The sequence below is a fragment of the Phocoena phocoena genome, chromosome 15 (assembly GCF_963924675.1).
Source record: "Phocoena phocoena chromosome 15, mPhoPho1.1, whole genome shotgun sequence".
Classification (NCBI taxonomy): Eukaryota; Metazoa; Chordata; class Mammalia; order Artiodactyla; family Phocoenidae; genus Phocoena; species Phocoena phocoena.
In genome coordinates this window covers 14,545,120-14,564,487 of record NC_089233.1, presented here as the reverse complement: position 1 = coordinate 14,564,487, position 19,368 = coordinate 14,545,120, and the positions used below count along the sequence as shown (strand labels likewise).

Here is a 19,368-nt window from a genome sequence, read left to right as displayed (position 1 = left end):
TGGGGGCTCAATCTCAGGGAGTGTGGCCACAAACACTTTTAGCATGAAAATAATTTAGAAAAAGTTTAATATTCTCCGTAAGATCAAGCCAGATTCAGAATTAGGCCTCATAACATGTCTGACACTTTCTCCTGTAAATTGTAGAAGCTTGACTGTCTGAAACCCTTGGGGAACCCGTCATTCTAGAAAGTCAGGTTTCTGGACAGATTTGTACCATTTAAGACCAAACCTTAATATTTTGGTGTAGAATTCCTCTGCATTTTGATGACATATTTCTTTACCTTCTTAAATAAATACTTGATCATAATTTAAATTTTCATTTCATCCAAAGGAAATTACTGTATGTGTTATAAACAGAAAAATGCCCATCTTCTCTTTATATAGGATATAGAACTATTGGTCCCTTTCTTAAAAAACTCAAGGCTTCCTGTCTGCCTTTTATAATTTCTGTGTCTTCCTTTGTTTCATTTGTCACTTCTCAGTTATCAGTACTTGCCCATTGCCTTCCTGTTTGCTGTATCTGATTGCTACAGGTTGAGACCAGATAACTTACGATGGTTAAAACTGTGTAAAGGAAAAGGGACCTAATGGAGGACTGGATCTGCAGTCTGCAAGTGTGTTAACGACACCCATTTTAGCTGCTTGGAGACTTTTGTTTACACCTTAATTGTAAACTATTACTACAGGTGAGGCTGTGATAACAGGTGAAGTGGTACTGGGCATAGTTGGTCAGTTTCTGATTAATCTTGTAAGAAAGCTGAAAGTGGCCAGAGGACAAGTAACAAGAATGATATAGGGCTTCCCTGGTGGCGCAGTGGTTGAGAGTCTGCCTGCCAATGCAGGGGACATGGGTTCGTGCCCCGGTCCAGCCTGCGCGTCCAGAGCCTGTGCTCCGCAACAGGAGAGGCCACAACAGTGAGAGGCCAGCATACCGCAAAAAAAAAAAAAAAATGATACATTGCTTGCTTCAGCCAGTATTCAGAACCCCTTCTTTCTTGGGTTTTTGAAACTTCACAGGCAGCTTAGATAAATTCTCCTCCCTTCTCTAGCTCCGTAGCCTAGGTAATTCCACGATTGAAGGCTTTGCTTATAACAGAGTTAATTATACCTCACTCCAGAAATTTGAATCTGACTTTAGTCTATAAACCCAAAACAACAAATACAATTTACTTTTCTATTTAAGTTATTTCTTTTGAAATGGTATACGTCACCAGCCAAAGCCTCTTAAATGGAAGCGTGCTGTCACTGTCACAAGTAAAAGCTATAAGGCAGGGTTAAATATGCGGAGCTCACTTTTTTTTTTTTTTTGCAGTACACGGGCCTCTCACTGTTGTGGCCTCTCCCGTTGCGGAGCACAGGCTCCGGACGCGCAGGCTCAGCGGCCATGGCTCACGGGCCCAGCTGCTCTGTGGCATGTGGGATCCTCCCGGACCAGGGCACGAACCCGTGTCCCCTGCATCAGCGGGCGGACTCTCAACCACTGCGCCACCAGGGGAGCCCTCACATTTTTATATGCATTTCTTTTAGACCTTGTTTAGTGTTTTGCTCTGTGAGAAGATCAAGAGCAGTGTGGTAATCTTTATAAATTGTTAGACACAGACCAGGAGGCCTGCTCGAGGGGGCAAGGGTGGAACTGAGAAAGTATTCCTTGTGGTATTCAGGCTTTGAGAAACTTCTTTCAGAATCGCAAAATGTTAGAGCTTGGAAGGGAGTGGTTAAAAAAAAAACCACTTAGTCCTTTTCCCTCAGCTCCAGTGTCTTTCACATAGTTAACAATACAGCTGAAGTTTATGGGAAATACACATCTCTCCTTCTTATCTTTTTTCTCTGCATAACATAGAATTCCTTTTCCAGTAGTAATGTGTTCCTTTACTTAGCAGTCTTATAAATAGTGGTTTCCAGCTTCTGCAAAGCTTTTAGCCACGTTGCTCACGTGGACCTCAGAGAACATACATACTATGAGTACACCCTCACCACATGTTTCTTTAAAACTAAGTACTATTGGGTCCTTTAATTTTAGCACCTCTTCTTCTCCTTTTCTATCTACAGCTTTGCAGAGACCACCAAACTAGAGACCCCAAACCCGTTTGTCACCACTAAAACGTAATATATGAAGATGGAAAGCTGTTGTAGGAATAGTAAATGACTTAGCAGAGTGGAAGATAGCTGAATTTATATGCCTGAAAAAGGGGGGATGCAAGCAAGCAGAGGAACAAGAAACAAGCCAGTTCACCCTGAACCCTACAGAAGTTCAGGGATTTGGAAACATCAGGTATTAGGGGAGGGGGATGAGGTCTGATACTAAAAAGAGAGAGATCAAAAGTCTGTATAGAGCAGTTAGACTTCAGATCACCACCCTTCCCTTCCCCTTGCAGAAGAAGTACATTCTCTTAGAGAGAAAATAGGGACATTAGGAATAGAGTTAGGGCTCCAAATTGAAAATCAGAGCATTAAGTGAAAGTCTGCTTTCTGAAAAAATAAATTATCATTAGATGATGCCTCAATTCTCTACCTCTACCCAGCTGAAGAATGCTGGTACCAAGGTAAGAGATTGTGGTGCTTTCTCTACGTTCTTAACTACCCCCCAAAAAAAGCCTACAAACATGATACATGGAGAACCCTGACCAAATAAAAGCTGGCTGAGGAAGTATACCTGCAGTTAGACTCAACCCTCATAAACGGAGTTCTGCTTCATAGCCAAGACTCACTGGACATCTGTAGAACTTCTCTAACATGAAAGAGACTAAAAGAAAGATAAAAAAGAACCTCAGAGGAAACAACATGTAAAGAGCAAAAGAAACGTAAATGAACTATAATTGACGTTCTTAAAAAGTAGAACAGGGACTTTCCTGGTGGCGCAGTGGTCAAGAATCCGCCTGCCAATGCAGGGGACACGGGTTCGAGCCCTATTCCGGGAAGATCCCAGATGCCGCGGAGCAGCTAAGCCCATGCACTACAACAACTGAGCCTGTGCTCTAGAGCCCACGAGCCACAACTACTGAGCCCGCCTGCTGCAACTCCTGAAGCCCGCGCACCTAGAGCGCATGCTCCGCAACAAGAGAAGCCACTGCAATGAAAAGCCTGCACACCACAACAAAGAGTAGCCCCTGCTCGACACAACCAGAGAAAGCCCACACACAGCAACGAAGACCCAATGCAGCCATAAATAAATAAATTTATTTTAAATAAAACAACGTAGAACAAAAAGACCAAGAGATGACTTGGAGAGGAAAAAAAAATTAGAGGCTTAATTCAAGTGGTCTAACATTTGACTAATCGGAGTCCAAGAAAAATAGAGAAAATGATGAGTGGGAAATTATCAAAGTAATAATTTAAGGATATTCCCAAGAACAGAAGGACATGTATCTCCAGTACCGATGAGTGAAGAAAATGAGCCTCATCAAGGCACCTTATCATAAAATTATAGAACCACCAGGGATAAAGAGAAAATTCTTAAATCTTGCAGAGTGAAAACAAAGGTCACATACAAAGGACCAGGAATTCGAATGATATCAGCCATGCCAACAGAAACATGGGAAAATAGAAGACAATGGAGCAATGCCATAATTTCAGAGAGAAAATTACTACATTCTAGAATTATATAACTGGATGAACTTTCAGCCAGGTGTTAGGATAAGATAAAGACGTTTTCAGACATACAAAAAGATAAATACTGTATATTATCACTTATACATGGAACCAAAAAAAATAAAGCAAGCTAGAGAATATAACGAAAAGAAACAGGCTCACGGATATGGAAAACAAACTAGTGCTTACCAGTGGGGAGAGGGAAGGGGGGCGGGTCAAGATAGAGGTAAGGGATTAAAAGGTACAAACTACTATTGTAAAATAAATAAGTTACAAAGATACATTGTACACCACAGGGAATATAGCCAACATTTTATAATAACTATAAATGGAGTATAATTTTTAAAAATTATGAATCACTGTGTTGTACACCTGAAACTTATGTAATATTGTAAATCAACTATACCTCAATTTTTTTTTTTTTTTTGGATAGGAAAGTAGGATTTATTGGTGGGCATGAGTAAGGAGGGGACAGCGCCAAGGCTGTCATGCAGGCAGGGCCCGCCATTCATCCAGGGGCCACGATTAGGGATGTATTTGACTCCACAGCCTTCTGGGATGAGCTGCTTTTCTGGCACCATGTTTTCAAATTCATCTGCATTAAACTTAGTGAATCCCCACTTGGAGATTTGGATCTTCTGGCAGCCAGAGAACTTGAACTTGGCCCTGCAGAGGGCCTCAAGCACATGCTCCTTGTTCTGCAGCTTGGTGCGGATGGACATTATGACTTAGCCTATGAGAACTCTGGCCACTGTGCCCTGGGGCTTTCCAAAGGCACCGCGCATACCCGTCTGGAGCCTAGAGTGGGGACAGCATGCCAGTCGTTAATGTCCACTGGAAAGGGCTGTCTCCAAGGTCCCTTAGGGCAACCCATACAGGCAAAGGGCTGCATACACTACCAAGGAGGCTGCTGTTTGCAGCCATTGTGCACCGGGCCCGGCCCCCATGGGGATATACCTCAATTTAAAAAAAAGAAAGAAAGGGGAAATGGGGGAAATGGGCAAAAGATCTGCATAGACACACTTTGCTGAAGGAAAATATACCAATGGCAGCTAAGCATATGAAAAGGTGCTCAACATTGTATGTCATTAGGAAAATCCAAATTAAAGCAATGAGATACCTCTACGCACCTAGTAGAATGGCCAAAATTCAAAACACTGACACCACCATATCATTGTGAGGATGTGGAGTAACAGAAACCTCATACATTGCTGGTGGGAATGCAAAATGGTACAGCCACTTGGAAGACAGCTTGGCAGTTCCTTATAAAATTAAACATACACTTACCTTGTAATCCAGCAGTCACATTCCTTGGTATTTACCCAAATGAGTTGAAAACTTATGTTCACACAGAACCTGTACACAGATGTTTACAGCAGCTTTGTTCATAATTGCTACAACTTGTAATTTGTAAGCCACCAAGATGTCCTTCAGTAGGTGAATGGGTAAATAAATATCCAGGCAATGGAACATTATTCAGTGATTAAAAGAAGTGAGTTATCAAGTTGCAGAAAGACATAGAAGAACCTTAAGTGCATATTACTAAGTGAAAGAAGCCAATCAAAAGGCTGCATACTGTATGATTCCAACTCTATGGAGATAGTAAAAAGATTGGGGGAAGGTAGGGAGGGCTAAATAGATGGAGCACAGGGCATTTTTATGCTAGTGGAACTATTCTGTGTGCTACTGTAATGGTGGATACATGTGTCAAAACCCATAGAAAGTACAACACAGAGAGTGAACCCTAGTGCAAACTAAAACTTCAGTTAATAACAGTATATCTATGCTGGTTTGTTAATTGTAACAAATGTACCACAGTAACGCAGGATGTTAATAATTGGGGAAAACTGTAGGAGAGGGAGAGGAAGTATATGGGGACTCTGCTTTCAACTCAGTTTTTCTGTAAACCTAAATCTGCTCTACAAATAAAGTCTATTATTTAAAAAGTATATGAGGCAATTATTAGCTTTAGCTAAAACAGCACAAATTGTGTAAGAAAATGTAACTGTGATATTTATATTGTCATAATAATGAAAACTTACAGAATGTGGCTTTAAACAAAAATTATTGTTTAATTTTTGAGAGACTAGAGGAAGGGAAGTATTATGATCTAATATCCTCATCTGTCATAATAGAAAGTCTGTGTAACAAAAGTGAACGTCTGAACGTGTTCCTATCCAAAGGCGTTTCCTCCCTGTGTACCCAAGCCCATCTCCCTGTTTCCTATATCATCACATTTTGCATTCCAGCAGAATCTTTCCCATCAACAAACAAATATGCCTTTAATTCTTCTATCTTAACACACACACACGCACACACACACACACACACTACACTTATGCCAGGTGCCCTGCCACTGCCATTCCATTTCTTTGCTTCCCTTTACTTAAAAGCTCATTTTCTGTACTCCTGTCTCCAGTTCCACTCCCTCTATTTTTTCTTACATTCACTCCATTCAGAATTTCACAACTACCATTCTACTTAATTTGCTCTTGTCAAGGTCACAGTGACCTTCACGTTGCTTAGCCAATGGTGAGTTATCATCTTGTCTCCCAGCCTCTTTTGATACAATCGATTACTCCCTCCTTGATATGTTTCCTTCACCTGGCTTCTAGACACCACTTTTTAAATTTTTCCTTCTGTGTCATTGGTGGCCTCTTCTCAGTCTTCTTTGCTGATTCTTCCTTTTCTCCCTGATCTCTTAATGTTAGAATGCCCCCATATCTCAGTCTTAAGTCCTCTGCTCTTCTCTGTCTACCCTGAGCACCTGAGTTATCTCATCAGGTATCAAGTTTTAAATACCATCTATAAGTTGATGATTCTCAAATTTATAGATCCCAGCCCAGACCTCTTCCATGAACCCTAGATTTGTATATCTAACTGGCTACTTGACATTTTCATTTATTGTCTAATAGACATCTGAAGCTTAACATTTCTGAAATTGAACCCCTGAATATCTGCTATATCCAGGACCTTTCCCAACTGAGTTGATGGCAACTTCATATTTCCAGTTGGTAGTTGCTTAGGCCAAAAGCCTTGGAGTCATCCTTGACTCCCCTTTGCTCTCTCACATTCCACATCCAGTCTGTTAGGAAATCTAGACATGATTAGGAAAAGAAAATCCACAAACGTACCACTTCTCACCACCTCCACCACTGCCTCCTTGTCATCCTGTCTTGTCTGGATTACTGCTGTTGCCTCCGCACTTCTGTCCTTGGCCCTTTACAGTCTAAACAGAGCAATTAGGATGACCCTTTTAAAATCTAAGCCCCATCATGGTACTTAGTAGCCTCCCATTTCACTACACTGGACAAATTAATTTCTCTGTGCCTCCGTTGCTTCATCTGTAAAAAGAGAATACTACCTCCCTCAGGAGATTGTGGGATTCGATAAGGTGATAAATGTGAAACGCATGCTCAACACTAACCTGGTGCAGAGAAAATAATAAAGTTTAGCTGCTGTTTGTATTATTTTTATTGCCAATGCACCCTCTAAATCAGAAGCCTACTTTTGTTGTTCTTCAGTGTTTGAGGTGGGAGGGCTCTGTAGGAGCATTTGGATTCTGACTGCCTAGCTCATTTCTGTCTAGCAAAATCCTCAGTTCATTAGTACCAGAGATTAGTACGTCCAGAAACACTGTTCCTTTAGCCAGAGGAAATTCCACTCCTAACTTTGCCGTACTTGGTTTCCTGCACTAAATAGGAACTGCTTTGTCAGTAGAAAGTGTTCTTTTTGTCAGTACTGTAGTTCCTAAATTTTGAAGCACTTTTTCCTTAAAGGATAATGAGAGGAGACAGCTTCCCACTTATTTATTTTTTTTTTGCGGTACGCGGGCCTCTCACTGTTGTGGCCTCTCCCGTTGCGGAGCACAGGCTCTGGATGCGCAGGCTCAGTGGCCATGGCTCACAGGCCCAGCCGCTCTGCGGCATGTGGGATCTTCCCGGACCGGGGCACGAACCCGCGTCCCCTGCATCGGCAGGCAGACTCTCAACCACTGCACCACCCGGGAAGCCCCCGACTTATTTTTTGATTGAGGCTTTTGTCTGATGTCTTATCCTGAACCCCCCCCCCTTTTTTTTTATTACATTTGTAACATCACATTTTTAAGGTTTTGGTTTTTCCCCCCTTTCATGTAAGCCTTACCTCTCTGGAACTGTTGTTTTCTGGAAGACACTTATAATATTTAATGTTCCCACTTGTATTTTCTGTCATGCCTTACAACACACCAAAAAGAGAAGGGGAAATTTTAACAGATTTGCTAATAGTAGTAAAATGCAAAGAGCGTGGTATAATGGGAGAGTGCTGAGCCAGGGCCTTCTGAGCCTCACTCTGCCACTCACTAGCTGTATGACCCCGTGGGCTTGCGTTGAACCTTCTGCTTGAATTCTAGCAGAAGAGGCTAGCTAAGAGAGAGGAGAGTTGGTTTCTGAGAGGATGCGAGGAATATAAGAAAAGTTTCTTAGGGACCAAACCCACTAACACTGGAAGAAGCACTGGGGCAAGCAAACTTGTTCAGGTTCGGTAAAGGAGCCAAGGCACAGGACCCTAGGTCTGAGCAGCTTATGCTTAGAGACTTGGAGGATGGGGGTTGGGACTCAGTTCCCTGAATAGAGGGAGAAGGAAAGACACTTGAGAATCTGGTAAAAAGCAAAAACAAAAAACCTATTCTAATGGCTTGAGCCCCTGCTTTGGATATCGTGTCTGCTTGTCCCACAGATAGTAGAGACAGGCACAGTGGAAGTCAGTATTAACATGATACACACACACTTCCTACATCAGAAAGCTGGAACAGGAATACAGTGTTATATGTCAATTATATCTCAGTAAAACTGGGGGGAAATGAAGAAAGCTGGAACACTCTCTGGACTGTGGTGCTGGAGTAAAGCAAACAGGATTCTGACATGCAGCTTCTTCAGGGAGCAGTTAGGCCAACCCTCCAGTGACCTGGGACTCTTTGAGGGTATGAAGGTTTCGAGGCACTCCTAACAGCTGCATTTTTGTTATCCTGCACTCACCTCAGCTTCCAGTGTGATGCATATCTAAAGAAATATCTTATGCATAAGCCTCTTCGCTCTGCTTTAATTTAGCCTTCCTAGAACTGTAGCAGTGACCCTAAGGAATAGACCAGGTTTTAGAAATTGCAGAGAAAGAGACAGGAAAACAGTACATTCATTCTCTCAATCTCAGAAGGAATACTGCTACTTTTAGAAGTGGATCAGTCATCTTATGACCAAGTAAAAATCCTTTAGGTCTGTAGGCTTTAGTATTCACCATTTAGAGGATTTCTTTGTGCTCTGAGGAGCTACCCAGTGACTCTCTTCCCAATGACAATCCATAGTTTCTTCCTGTAGTTTCTCGAGCCCAGCAGTTATCAAACTGTAGCTGATGGAGACTTTCTTCACTCTTGATTGACATGAATAGTTCCCAGTTTTTTTCTGTTGTTGACAGTGTTGAAACAAACATCTTTGCACTTAAAATGTGTGTGTATGTGTGTGTGAAAGAGAGAGCAAGACAGAGCGAGAGTAGTAAATTCCTAAGCTACTGGCTTGTTTTGTTATTGAAGTGTAACATACGTAGAGAAAAGTATCCAAGTCATAGCTCAATAAATGATCACCAAATGAACACATCTTTATAATCGCTACCCATATCAAGACAGAAAACTACCAGCACGCTGGAAGCCTCTCTCATCCCCCTGCCAATCACCACCACCCTGCTCCTCCCCAGAGTAAACAGTATCCCGATTTCTAACATCAGAGTTGCTTTGCCTATTTTTGAGCTTTAAAAGTTTTAAATGGAGACATGTGTCAATAGTATATTATTTTTGGAGATCTGGCTTGTTTCTTCTCATCATTATGTGTTGGGATTCATCTACATTGTTGGTTTAGTAGTAGTTCATTTTTAAAATTGCAGTATGGTATATCATTATATAGATAAACACATTTATTTATTCGTTCTAACTGTACTGCTCTGCAGTGCCACCTTTGTCATAAACCAGTTATCTCTAAATGGGGGTCTGTTTCTGGACTCTTCATTTTGTTTCATTAATATATTTGTCTATCCTCGTGCCAAAACCTTACCGCCTTGATTATAGCTATGTTTTTTGTATGTATAGGTGTATAATATTCTATTATGATAGAATAAGTCCTTCCACTTTGTTCCTTTTAAGATTACCTTGATTATTCTTGGCCCTATGCATTTCCATAAAACTTTTACAATCAGCTTGAAATTATTCCTACCCCTATCCCTACCCCTACCCCTACCCCTACCCCAAAAAAGCATGCTAGAATTTTTATTGGAAATCCTTTGAGGAGAATGGACAGCTTTACTATGTTGAATGCTACAATCCCTGAAAGTGGTGTGTCTCTCTATTTATTTGGTCTTTAATTTCTCTCAATAATATTTTATAGTTTTCTATGTAAACATCTTACACACCTTTAAAAAAACTATTTCCTAATTATTGCTGCTATTAGAAACATCCTTTTATATGTTGAAAAGAGTAAGTTTTTAATTATAAGATTTTATAAGGTTAAAAGTATATATCATTTTAAGAACCACCTAATATTCAAATTATTATGGGAATATTGGGTACATTAAGAAAAGTGAAGCTGAATTAAATCAGAGTTGTAAGGTTGGAGATGTCAGAAGGAAATCAGGAGGAGCCTATTCCTAAATTATGTGAATTCTGTGTTGGTTGCTGGAGAGAGAAGGCTTGGGCTTGCTTTCTCTCTCAGCTAAAATGATTGTAACTTGGAATGTTAGGATGCTTTTCTTTCTTCTTCAGAGACTCTACGACCTCTCCCAGCCAGCCCACAAGTTGGGAGCACCCAGGCAAAAGTAGAGCAAGTGGGGTCAGAGTGAATAGGGATTTCACTCAGTCCTCAACTCAGGCTGCTTCTGAACTGACGGGCTTCCCTCCCGTTCTAAAACTTGCCAAAAATGAAGCAGTGAACCCATCCACTATCAGTCCTTGCAAGCATCCCAAAGTGATGATGACAATACCTGTTTCCTTAAACTCATACTTGGCTTTGTTTTTCCAGGTCTATAAAGGAGAATTTCAGCTACCTGAATTTCTTAAAGGAAAACCTCAGGTACTGTGTCTGCTTCCTCCTCTTGATATACAATAATAGATGGGCTCTCGCATTGAAGTAATCTTTTCAAAGAGATAATGCTATGTGCTGGTGGTAGAAAGACTGGCTTCTGCAGGGATATCAGCTCGGTGCTTTGTGACCACCTAGAGGGGTGGGATAGGGAGGGTGGGAGGGAGACGCCAGAGGGAGGAGATGTGGGGATATATGTATATGTATAGCTGATTCACTTTGTTATAAAGCAGAAGCTAACACACCATTGTAAAGCAATTATACTCCAATAAAGATGTTAAAAAACAGAAAAAAGACTGGCTTCTGGTAATTGTTGGTTTTAACAGTCTGTGTTAAACAGATTTGTTAAATTTAACAATTTAACACAGTCTGAATTTCAGCGGGCTCAGTGTCTTCCAAGAGTAGGGAAATACTTTATTGATAACTAAAATCTGATTGCTTGAGGTCGCCCACAAGCTACACAGTATTCCACATATAAGGAGCCTGCCTTGGTGAATCTGCTCCAGGCTTCTGATACCTAACTTGAAATAAAAATGTATAGCCACCCTTTGTTCTTATTACATATACATCCATGGCCTTTTCATTTTTCTCATTTGGAGCCTAGAAGACTTGTGAATACATTATACACACAGCCATTGACCCTCAACTGCTAAGTCCCCCAAGTTGGGAATGGATGGTATGAGTCTGAAGTTTATAACTTTTACTTTTTAAAAAATTAATTAAAACAGATCCAGAATTCTCCTTGTAATGTCACACTGTCACTTACTTGGATTCCAATATTGTTTCTTGAGTTGAAGAGAAATAGGTGACGTTACGGCCGACAGGCCTAGAGTAGCCCAGAGTGTCCTGCGTGAGCACATCACCTGCCATTCCTATGCAGTAGTGGGAAGAAATCAATGACTACAGCCTGAGTCCAGCAGAAGACTCCCCTGTCCAGCATGGTGATAATACATGTTGCCTCCAGGCTGCTGCTATCAGTGATTAGCTTGTTAATAGGAAATGAAGACCCAGCACTGAACTCAGTTTCTAAAAGTGTTCCAGATCTGGGTTGTTGAGGGGAACCTCACAGATTGTGTGAAGTTGTGTTGCCTAAAGCAAGCCTAGAGTACATGGGCTTCTCTGTAAGAGCAGCTGTGTCTCACACCAGGATTGAAGGCTCTGTCTTCTCAGATCCTTGTCTCATAACAACCATCAATAACTGATACATATTACTTGAGTATTTAAACTACTTTCATGGTATATGCTTATTAACATATGTTTAATTTTAATCCATCCATTCATTCATTTATTTAAAAATGTCTACTGAATTACTTTTATGTGTGAGAAATTGAAATAAGGCCTCAAGAGTCAGAGGAAAAAAAAAGATCTTCTCAGAGGAACTCCTTATCTATCCAAAAGACTCTGATCAGCTTTTGCAGACAAAGGGGCACAGGGGCCCTGAGCCTTGGCTGGGCAAGATGTGCCAGAAACCTGGATGGATTCGTGAACAAGTTGTCACTCACTTACAGGCTATGGTAACTGGAGCCAGAGAATAATCCAAGAGGGAGAGTCTTGAAGAAATGTCAAATCCAAAGGCTGTTTTGCATAGTAAGTCTGAAGGAGTCAAGAAAGGGAATTTGAGACTAAAACTAAAGGGACACCCCTGCTTCACAGCATACATAAAAATCATTTCCAGGTTGGTTATAGGCCTAAATGTGAAAGGCAAAATAATAAAGTTTCTAGGAGGCAATAAAGGAGAATATCTTCATGACCTTAAGAGAGAGGGATTTCTTAAGTGAGTTATAAAAAATACTGATCATTAATTTAATTTAATTAATTAATTTATTTAAACATCTTTATTGGAGTATAATTGCTTTACAATAGTGTGTTAGTTTCTGCTTTATAACAAAGTGAATCAGCTATACATATACATATATCCCCATTTCTCCTCCCTCTTGCGTCTCCACCCTCTCACCCTCCCTATCCCACCCCTCTAGGTGGTCACAAAGCACCTAGCTGATCTCCCTGTGTTATGCGGCTGCTTCCCACTAGCTAGCTATCTGTTTTACATTTGGTAGTGTATATATTAGTCCATGCCACTCTCTTACTTCGTCCCAGCTTACCCTTCCCCCTCCCCATGTCCTCAAGTCCATTCTCTACATCTGCATCATTATTCCTGTCCTGCCCCTAGGTTCTTCATAACCATTTTTTTTTTTTAGATTCTATATATATGTGTTAGCATACGGTATTTGTTTTTCTCTTTCTGACTTACTTCACTCTGTATGACAGACTCTAGGTCCATGCACCTCACTACAAATAACTCAATTTTGTTTCTTTTTATGGATCATTAATTTTAAAATGGATAATTTGGACTACATTAAAATTGAGAACATTTACTTATTAGAAAGCATCATAAAGACAGTAAAAAAGGACACCTTAAGGGGGGGAAATTTTTGAAACAAAAGATTCATCAGTATAGAGAATTCCTACAAATAAATAAGGAAAAGGTAATAAAAAATTGGGCAAAAGACTTAACATAGGCACTTCAAGCCCCGTTCTGGTTAGTTTCATTTAATGTATCACACACATACTAGAAAAAAGCCTATAAAAGGCTTTTATTTAACGTCTAATACATGAGAAAACTGAAGCACACAGAACTCTCAGGATTACATTTAGCTAGAATTCTGACAAAACTCAGGAAAGTGCTATACTTAAGATTATAGTCTTGGGAATTCCCTGGCGTCCAGTGGTTAGGACTCTGCACTTCCACTGCCGGGGGCCCGGATTCGATCACTGGTGGGGGAACTAAGATCCCACAAGCCACACGGTGTGGCCAAAAAAATATATATATAGTTTTGTTATAAAGAAAACAATTCAAGACCAACCAAATGAAGAGACACATTGGACAAGGTCTGGGAGAGTCTCAGACTCAGAGTTCCTGTGCCCATTCCCTGTGGAATCAGTGTACTTCTCCCTCAGAGCACATCAGTGTGATCACCAACCAGGGCGCTCCCCTGAACTTCGGCATCCAGAGTTTTTACTGAAGTCTAAGTACATAGGCATGATTGATTGACTCATTGGCATGGAATTGAACTCAATCCCCAGTCATAGTCCCCTTCCCAGAAGCTGGGCTAGCTCAGAGCCCCAACCCTCAAATCACAGGTTGGTCTTCCTGGTGACCAGCCCTCATCCTGAGTCATCTCATCTCTTAGCAGAAACTCAGGTATGATCTAAGAGGCTCATGAATAACAAAGACACTCCTGTTACCTGGAAAATTCCAAGGATTTAGAGTCTCCCTACCAGGAACGAGAGCCAAAGGCCAGTCATCTTCTTTATTATACAACAGTAGCAGACGGAATTCATTAGAAAGTCTCTGATCACAGCCTGCAAGCTACACCTGATATTTTGACAAGAGCAGTCACTTCTCATGCTAACCAACGTTAAAACATCTTTTGCTTCCTTCCACAGACTGAGCAAGTGGAATAACAGAGCCAGGAACCTCTTGCATACTTGAGGTGAGGTTGGGGACATTGCTGGGTCTTTGGGTTTCACTGCTTAGGCTCTCGGGAGGCAGCGCAGCAGGTGGAGGGCACAGCCCTGGGGTCAGTTCACCTGCTTTGGAATCTTGGCTCTGTGTGGCATTGAGCAAGTTACTTAACTTCTCTGTGTCTTAGTTTCTGCATCTGTAAAATGAGGACGATGTTAATAAGAGAGTGGTAGAATTAACCATGATAATGTCTGCCAGAAGCCTGGCACATAGTAAGCACTCAAACAGTGTTAGTTATTATTTTCAGTATGAGGAGGGGTTTAAAATGATAAAATATTTTAGCTGAAAGAAACCTGAAGGCCATCAACCTCAACCACCTGTTTACTGATAAGGAAACTGATCCTAGAGAGAGGATTTGTCAAGTTCACATCATAGGTCGGAAAAACCCAAGGCTAAAGAGCACCGTCTCCTGACATCCAGCCGGGGATTCTTTCACCACCCTGTGCTGCTTCCTCTGCATGCTGGATGTGCAGATGTTTTTGCGCTAATATTTTCGGGAGTTGCCTGGTTGGTTTTTCAACCTTGCTGATGTTAATGCATTATGCTGTCTTAATGTTTGTAACCTATGTTGTCTCATTGTAGTTAAAGGCTACAGTGTGGAGCAGGACTTATCAGCCCTTTCTATCTGAGTAATCATCAGGTGCATGTCCAGGGATACCAGCCAATTAGTGGCAAAGCTGGTTTCTGAACCTAGACCTCCTGACATGGCTGCTCAGACCTCACACCCCTGTCCCACACTTTCTTAAGATTCTGTTTTGCTCTGAATATTTTGGTTATGCCTTAGATCATTTGGAACTTGAAAAGCTTTCTTTAAAATATGATTTTTCCTGGGAATTCCCTAGCAGCCAAAGGGTTAGGGCTCCGTGCTTCCACTACAGGGGGCAGGGTTTGATCCCTGGTCGAGGAAGTAAGGTTCCACAGCCGTGCAGTGTGGGGAAAAAAATTAAATAAAGTAAAATAAAATAAAATACTAAAATAAATAAAAAGAAAACCTATTATAAAAAAGTAAAAAATAAAATCTGTTTTTTTCTTATAGTTTTGTTTGCTGTTTTATTTTATATAATAACCATGTATTGAGTGTGTACTCCATACCAGGTGTAAAATACCAAGCATCATATATATATATAGTATATATATGATATATTATATGATATCTATAATAAGTATATATATTATTCATATATATACATATATGAATGATTTCATTCAAGTTTCAAACCACTCTGGCAAGTAGGTGATATTATTCCTCTTCTACTGTTGAGAAAATTGAGATTGAATAATTTGATTTGAATAAGAGGTTCTTATGACTTGCTGTGTGCTAGTAGATTATAGATGGAAAAAACACATGAATGCTCCTATGCCATGTCAAAATCACGGATGGCAGTGAGTTAATATTCATAGGTTTTAGGAATTATGATTGCCTTTTTTGCTAAGAAGCAAATGCTAAATGTAGACTTCAACTCGATGGGCATACAGGTATAACAGCCGTTATCAGGCCTTGGATAATTTTGTTTATTCAAAAATCCTTTCAAAAGTATAGATAGGGCTTCCCTGGTGGCGCAGTGATTGAGAGTCCGCCTGCCGATGCAGGGGACGTGGGTTCATGCCCCGGTCCGGGAGGATCCCGCATGCCGCAGAGCGGCTGGGCACGTGGGCCATGGCCGCTGGGCCTGCGCGTCCGGAGCCTGTGCTCCGCGACGGGAGAGGCCACAGCAGTGAGAGGCCCACGTACCGAAAAAAAAAAAAAGTATAGATAAATTCCCTCCTGGAAACATGCATACAGGGATTCGTTACTGACCAACTGTTTTACAAGACAGAATGCAGTGTCAGTGGACTCCAGCCTTGAGTGGCCTCCACAGCAGCATTTCATCCTTGTTTGCTTATCGAGGCTTGTAGGTGCCCACGTGCAATGAGAGAAGGACTCGGGAGAAGCCAGGAAGACATCAAAGCATCTCAAGACAAATCATAGTCTTTCTCTTGTCTTTCGGATCCCTTTGGCACATGAACGACAGTCACTGTGTTTCCTAAAGCTTCCTTTAAAGAATTTCAGTATCCACTTTTTCATACTGAGTCAGCATGTTCGACCCCTGGACGTTTGACGTCCCTGTCAGTGCCCCTGCAGTAGCTTCAGTTGCAGATGACAGGTGCAGTCATTTAGAAATGGGCAGGAACAGCCCTTGCTTTGGCTGCCATCCTTTTGTGTTGCACATCGAAGCTACTGGCAGGCATCTAAAAGCATCCCAGACTGAGGGAGAGTGTGCCTCTCTGGTAGTCCTGAGGCAGCTGTTCTCATAACGGTCCATCCCCCTACCTGTCTACCTGGCTTGTGCCAGGCCCACAGCTGGAAAGGAGGCGGTGTCGTGCAGGGGAGAACAAACTGACTGCATACCTGTAACACATTCTGTTTGTTTGCCCTAGGGAAGACTGCTGCCTTTTCAGTAGCAGAGAAGTTTCTAGGACTGGCTGTTTCTAGGACTGGCTGTCCCCTGCTGAGATCAGTGGAGTATAGGTACCATGGCCCGAATCTCCTTCTCATTTGCCAGTCTCTTCCCACTGAGAGGGTGAGATGTCAGCACACATTCGGACCCTCCTGAGTGACCTGCTTCTTCCCGAGTTCAGTGCTCTTGATTACGTGCACGGCCCTGTGGAGAAGGAGCCCAGGGAGGATGTGTGCTTTCTCTTAAAACTGCTCTGGTCCTCATCTTTTCTTACCAGATTCCAAACTTTGTTTTCAAGGGGAGGGTTTAAAGATGGGATTCTGTAAGCAAAATTGGGTAGTTTCATCTTGGAATAGGTTATCTGTACATGTTCTAATGTTTTGTAGAACACTTGTACCTGTTTAAATGTATTGATGTGGATAATATTAAATATCTTAATTATTTAAATAATTCATTGTATTGTTTCTGAGAAGTTGAGGAATTACCACATACATTTACAACTTGATGACTTTTGTATTTTATTTTTCAAAATAAAAGCTTTAAATGTGAAGCACTGGTAGTTTACATGTTTTCATTACTGTGATTTCTGAGAAGCAATAAGACCTATCAGATAATTATCTGATAAACAGTTTCTTCAGCTGCTGTATTTTAGATATTCCCCTCTATACGTCATAATTTCTTAGTGAAGTTTTTGCTATAATTTATTTCAGAGAGACCTGCTACCATCCTTTTGTCTCAGAATCCTGTTCTTCTCTTTCCTTCTCAATTCTCTGGTCTCCATAAATTCTAATTCCTCAGAAAGACTTTCCCTGATCCCCTTCCTGCCTGCCTTATTCACAATATCACCTTATCACACTTTGCAGTTTTTAATGTTTCTTAACTTCTTAAATTGTCTATCTCTTATACTAGATGGTAAGTTCCTGGAAGACAGAGACTGTGTCTTTTCTTGTCCATTTTTGTACCCCTGACACCTAGCAGAATGTCTGGCACATTGTAAGAACCTAGTAAAATATTTGGTAAATGATTAATCCTCCCAGACAGAAACTTCTAACATATCATTTTCAGATAAAGAAACAGAGGCTCAGCCAGGTCAAGCCACGTACACAAGGCCCCTCAGCTACTGCCACAGTGGTGACCTGGTATCTAAGCCTGACTCTAGTATCCTTCTTTCCGCTCCACGCCCCTAGCCGTGTTCCTTCAACTGAAAATTAATACTGCTGCCACATCAATCCTTTGTTCAGCACTGTGTCTTAAGTCACTCTTTTGTTCAAAAACCTTCTTTGATTCTCCGATGCCTCACACGTTACATGTAAACTGTTCTGTCTCTGCAATGTAGCCTCACCACCCCCTTGTGAACAGTACACCTCTTCCCTGTCTCCTTACACTCTGCTTTTCTGCTTCTTCCAGATGCCCAGAAACCTAATCCCTCTCCCCTCTCCCTGGGAAATCCCAGCCCTGTTAAGGGCTCAGCTGTTGTAAGTCCCATTTCTTGTTACTGCTCTAGTTACTGCTCCAGCCTCCAGATAGCAATAAAATCAGCTTCAGCATAACATAATTTGTTTTTGGTTTTGGTTTTTTGCTTATTTCCTGTGTTAGTCTTATGTTACCACCATTGTAGGGAGGAGGTCACATATCCCTCTAGAGCCTATCAGAATGGGAGGCGAGGACATTCCTAAACTATAACCCATCCTGACTCCAATACTCGCCCCTAGGTGAACATAAGGATTTTTATTCCCTACGCCTGCCCACCCCTGGAGACTCCACTGTCATGAGTGGGAATGTATTGGAATAGGAAAAGGGCAGAGAACCACCGCACAAAAACAGCTGACTCAGGAAAGAAGAAACCACTGCACAACTGGCCCGGAGAAGCAGATGCTGTGATATCTCCCTCCCTGTTGACATTCCCTCCTTCACAAAGCCGCCTTTCTGGTTTGAGCACATTTCTCTTGAGCCCTGCAAAGCAAAGCATTTCTGTTCCATGTGACATCTTAGAAGACCTGTAGGAAAATGACTGTATTTGTGAGATGTTGTGATTTGATGGAATCAAATGGAATTCCTGCCAAACAAATGAAAGATGCCTGGAGTAAAATTTAAAAATTGGTAACTGGGGGACTTCCCTGGTGGTCCAGTGGTTAAGAATCCGCCTTCCAATGCAGGGGACACAGGTTCGATCCCTGGTTGGAGAACTAAGATCCCACGTGCCGCGGGGCAACTAAGCCCGCGTGCCACAACTACTGAGCCTGCACAGTCTGGAGCCCACGTGCCGCAAGGAAAGGCCCACGCACTGCAGATCCCAAGTGCAGCAGCTAAGACCCAACGCAGCCAAAAATAAATATTTTTTTAATTAAATAAAAATTGATAACAGAGTAAGGGACCAGGGTAGATGCGTTGCCTGTGAAGATCAGAGAGCTGCCCAGGGCCAGCACAGCCATGGCTATAGCCAGCGGGTGAGCCTGTGGAGCCAGGGAGAGGCTGGCGTCCTCAGTGGCTGCAGGAGGAGGCTAGAGAGAGCATCATCCATGAAGAATCAGAGAATTTTTAAATGAGAGAAAAAAATCTTAGTAATCACTTAGCCACGTAATCCTTCTAGAAACATTTATCAACAGCTTCTCATTGTCTAGATCCTGTGCCTGAGTTTACATGTTTAAACTCACTTAATTCTCAAAATCACCGTCTGAGGTAGGTACTGTCACTACCTGCATTTTATAGCCATTGGCTT

The 19,368-nt window shown here is 41.7% G+C and overlaps 1 protein-coding gene and 1 pseudogene across 1 annotated transcript in view; one reads left to right on the top strand and one right to left on the bottom strand.

The window, feature by feature from the left end:
* TPST1 (tyrosylprotein sulfotransferase 1) overlaps positions 1-17,199 on the top strand; it is a 119,720-nt gene extending 102,521 nt beyond the window's left edge. The window contains exons 4-6 of the mRNA XM_065892688.1: positions 10,626-10,676; positions 14,133-14,179; positions 16,630-17,199. Coding sequence (XP_065748760.1) covers positions 10,626-10,676; positions 14,133-14,150 — 69 coding nt within the window. The 3' untranslated portion in view covers positions 14,151-14,179; positions 16,630-17,199. The remainder of the gene's footprint in view (positions 1-10,625; positions 10,677-14,132; positions 14,180-16,629) is intronic.
* LOC136135821 (small nucleolar RNA SNORA70) lies at positions 4,431-4,550 on the bottom strand (annotated as a pseudogene).
* Positions 17,200-19,368: the final 2,169 nt, after the last annotated feature.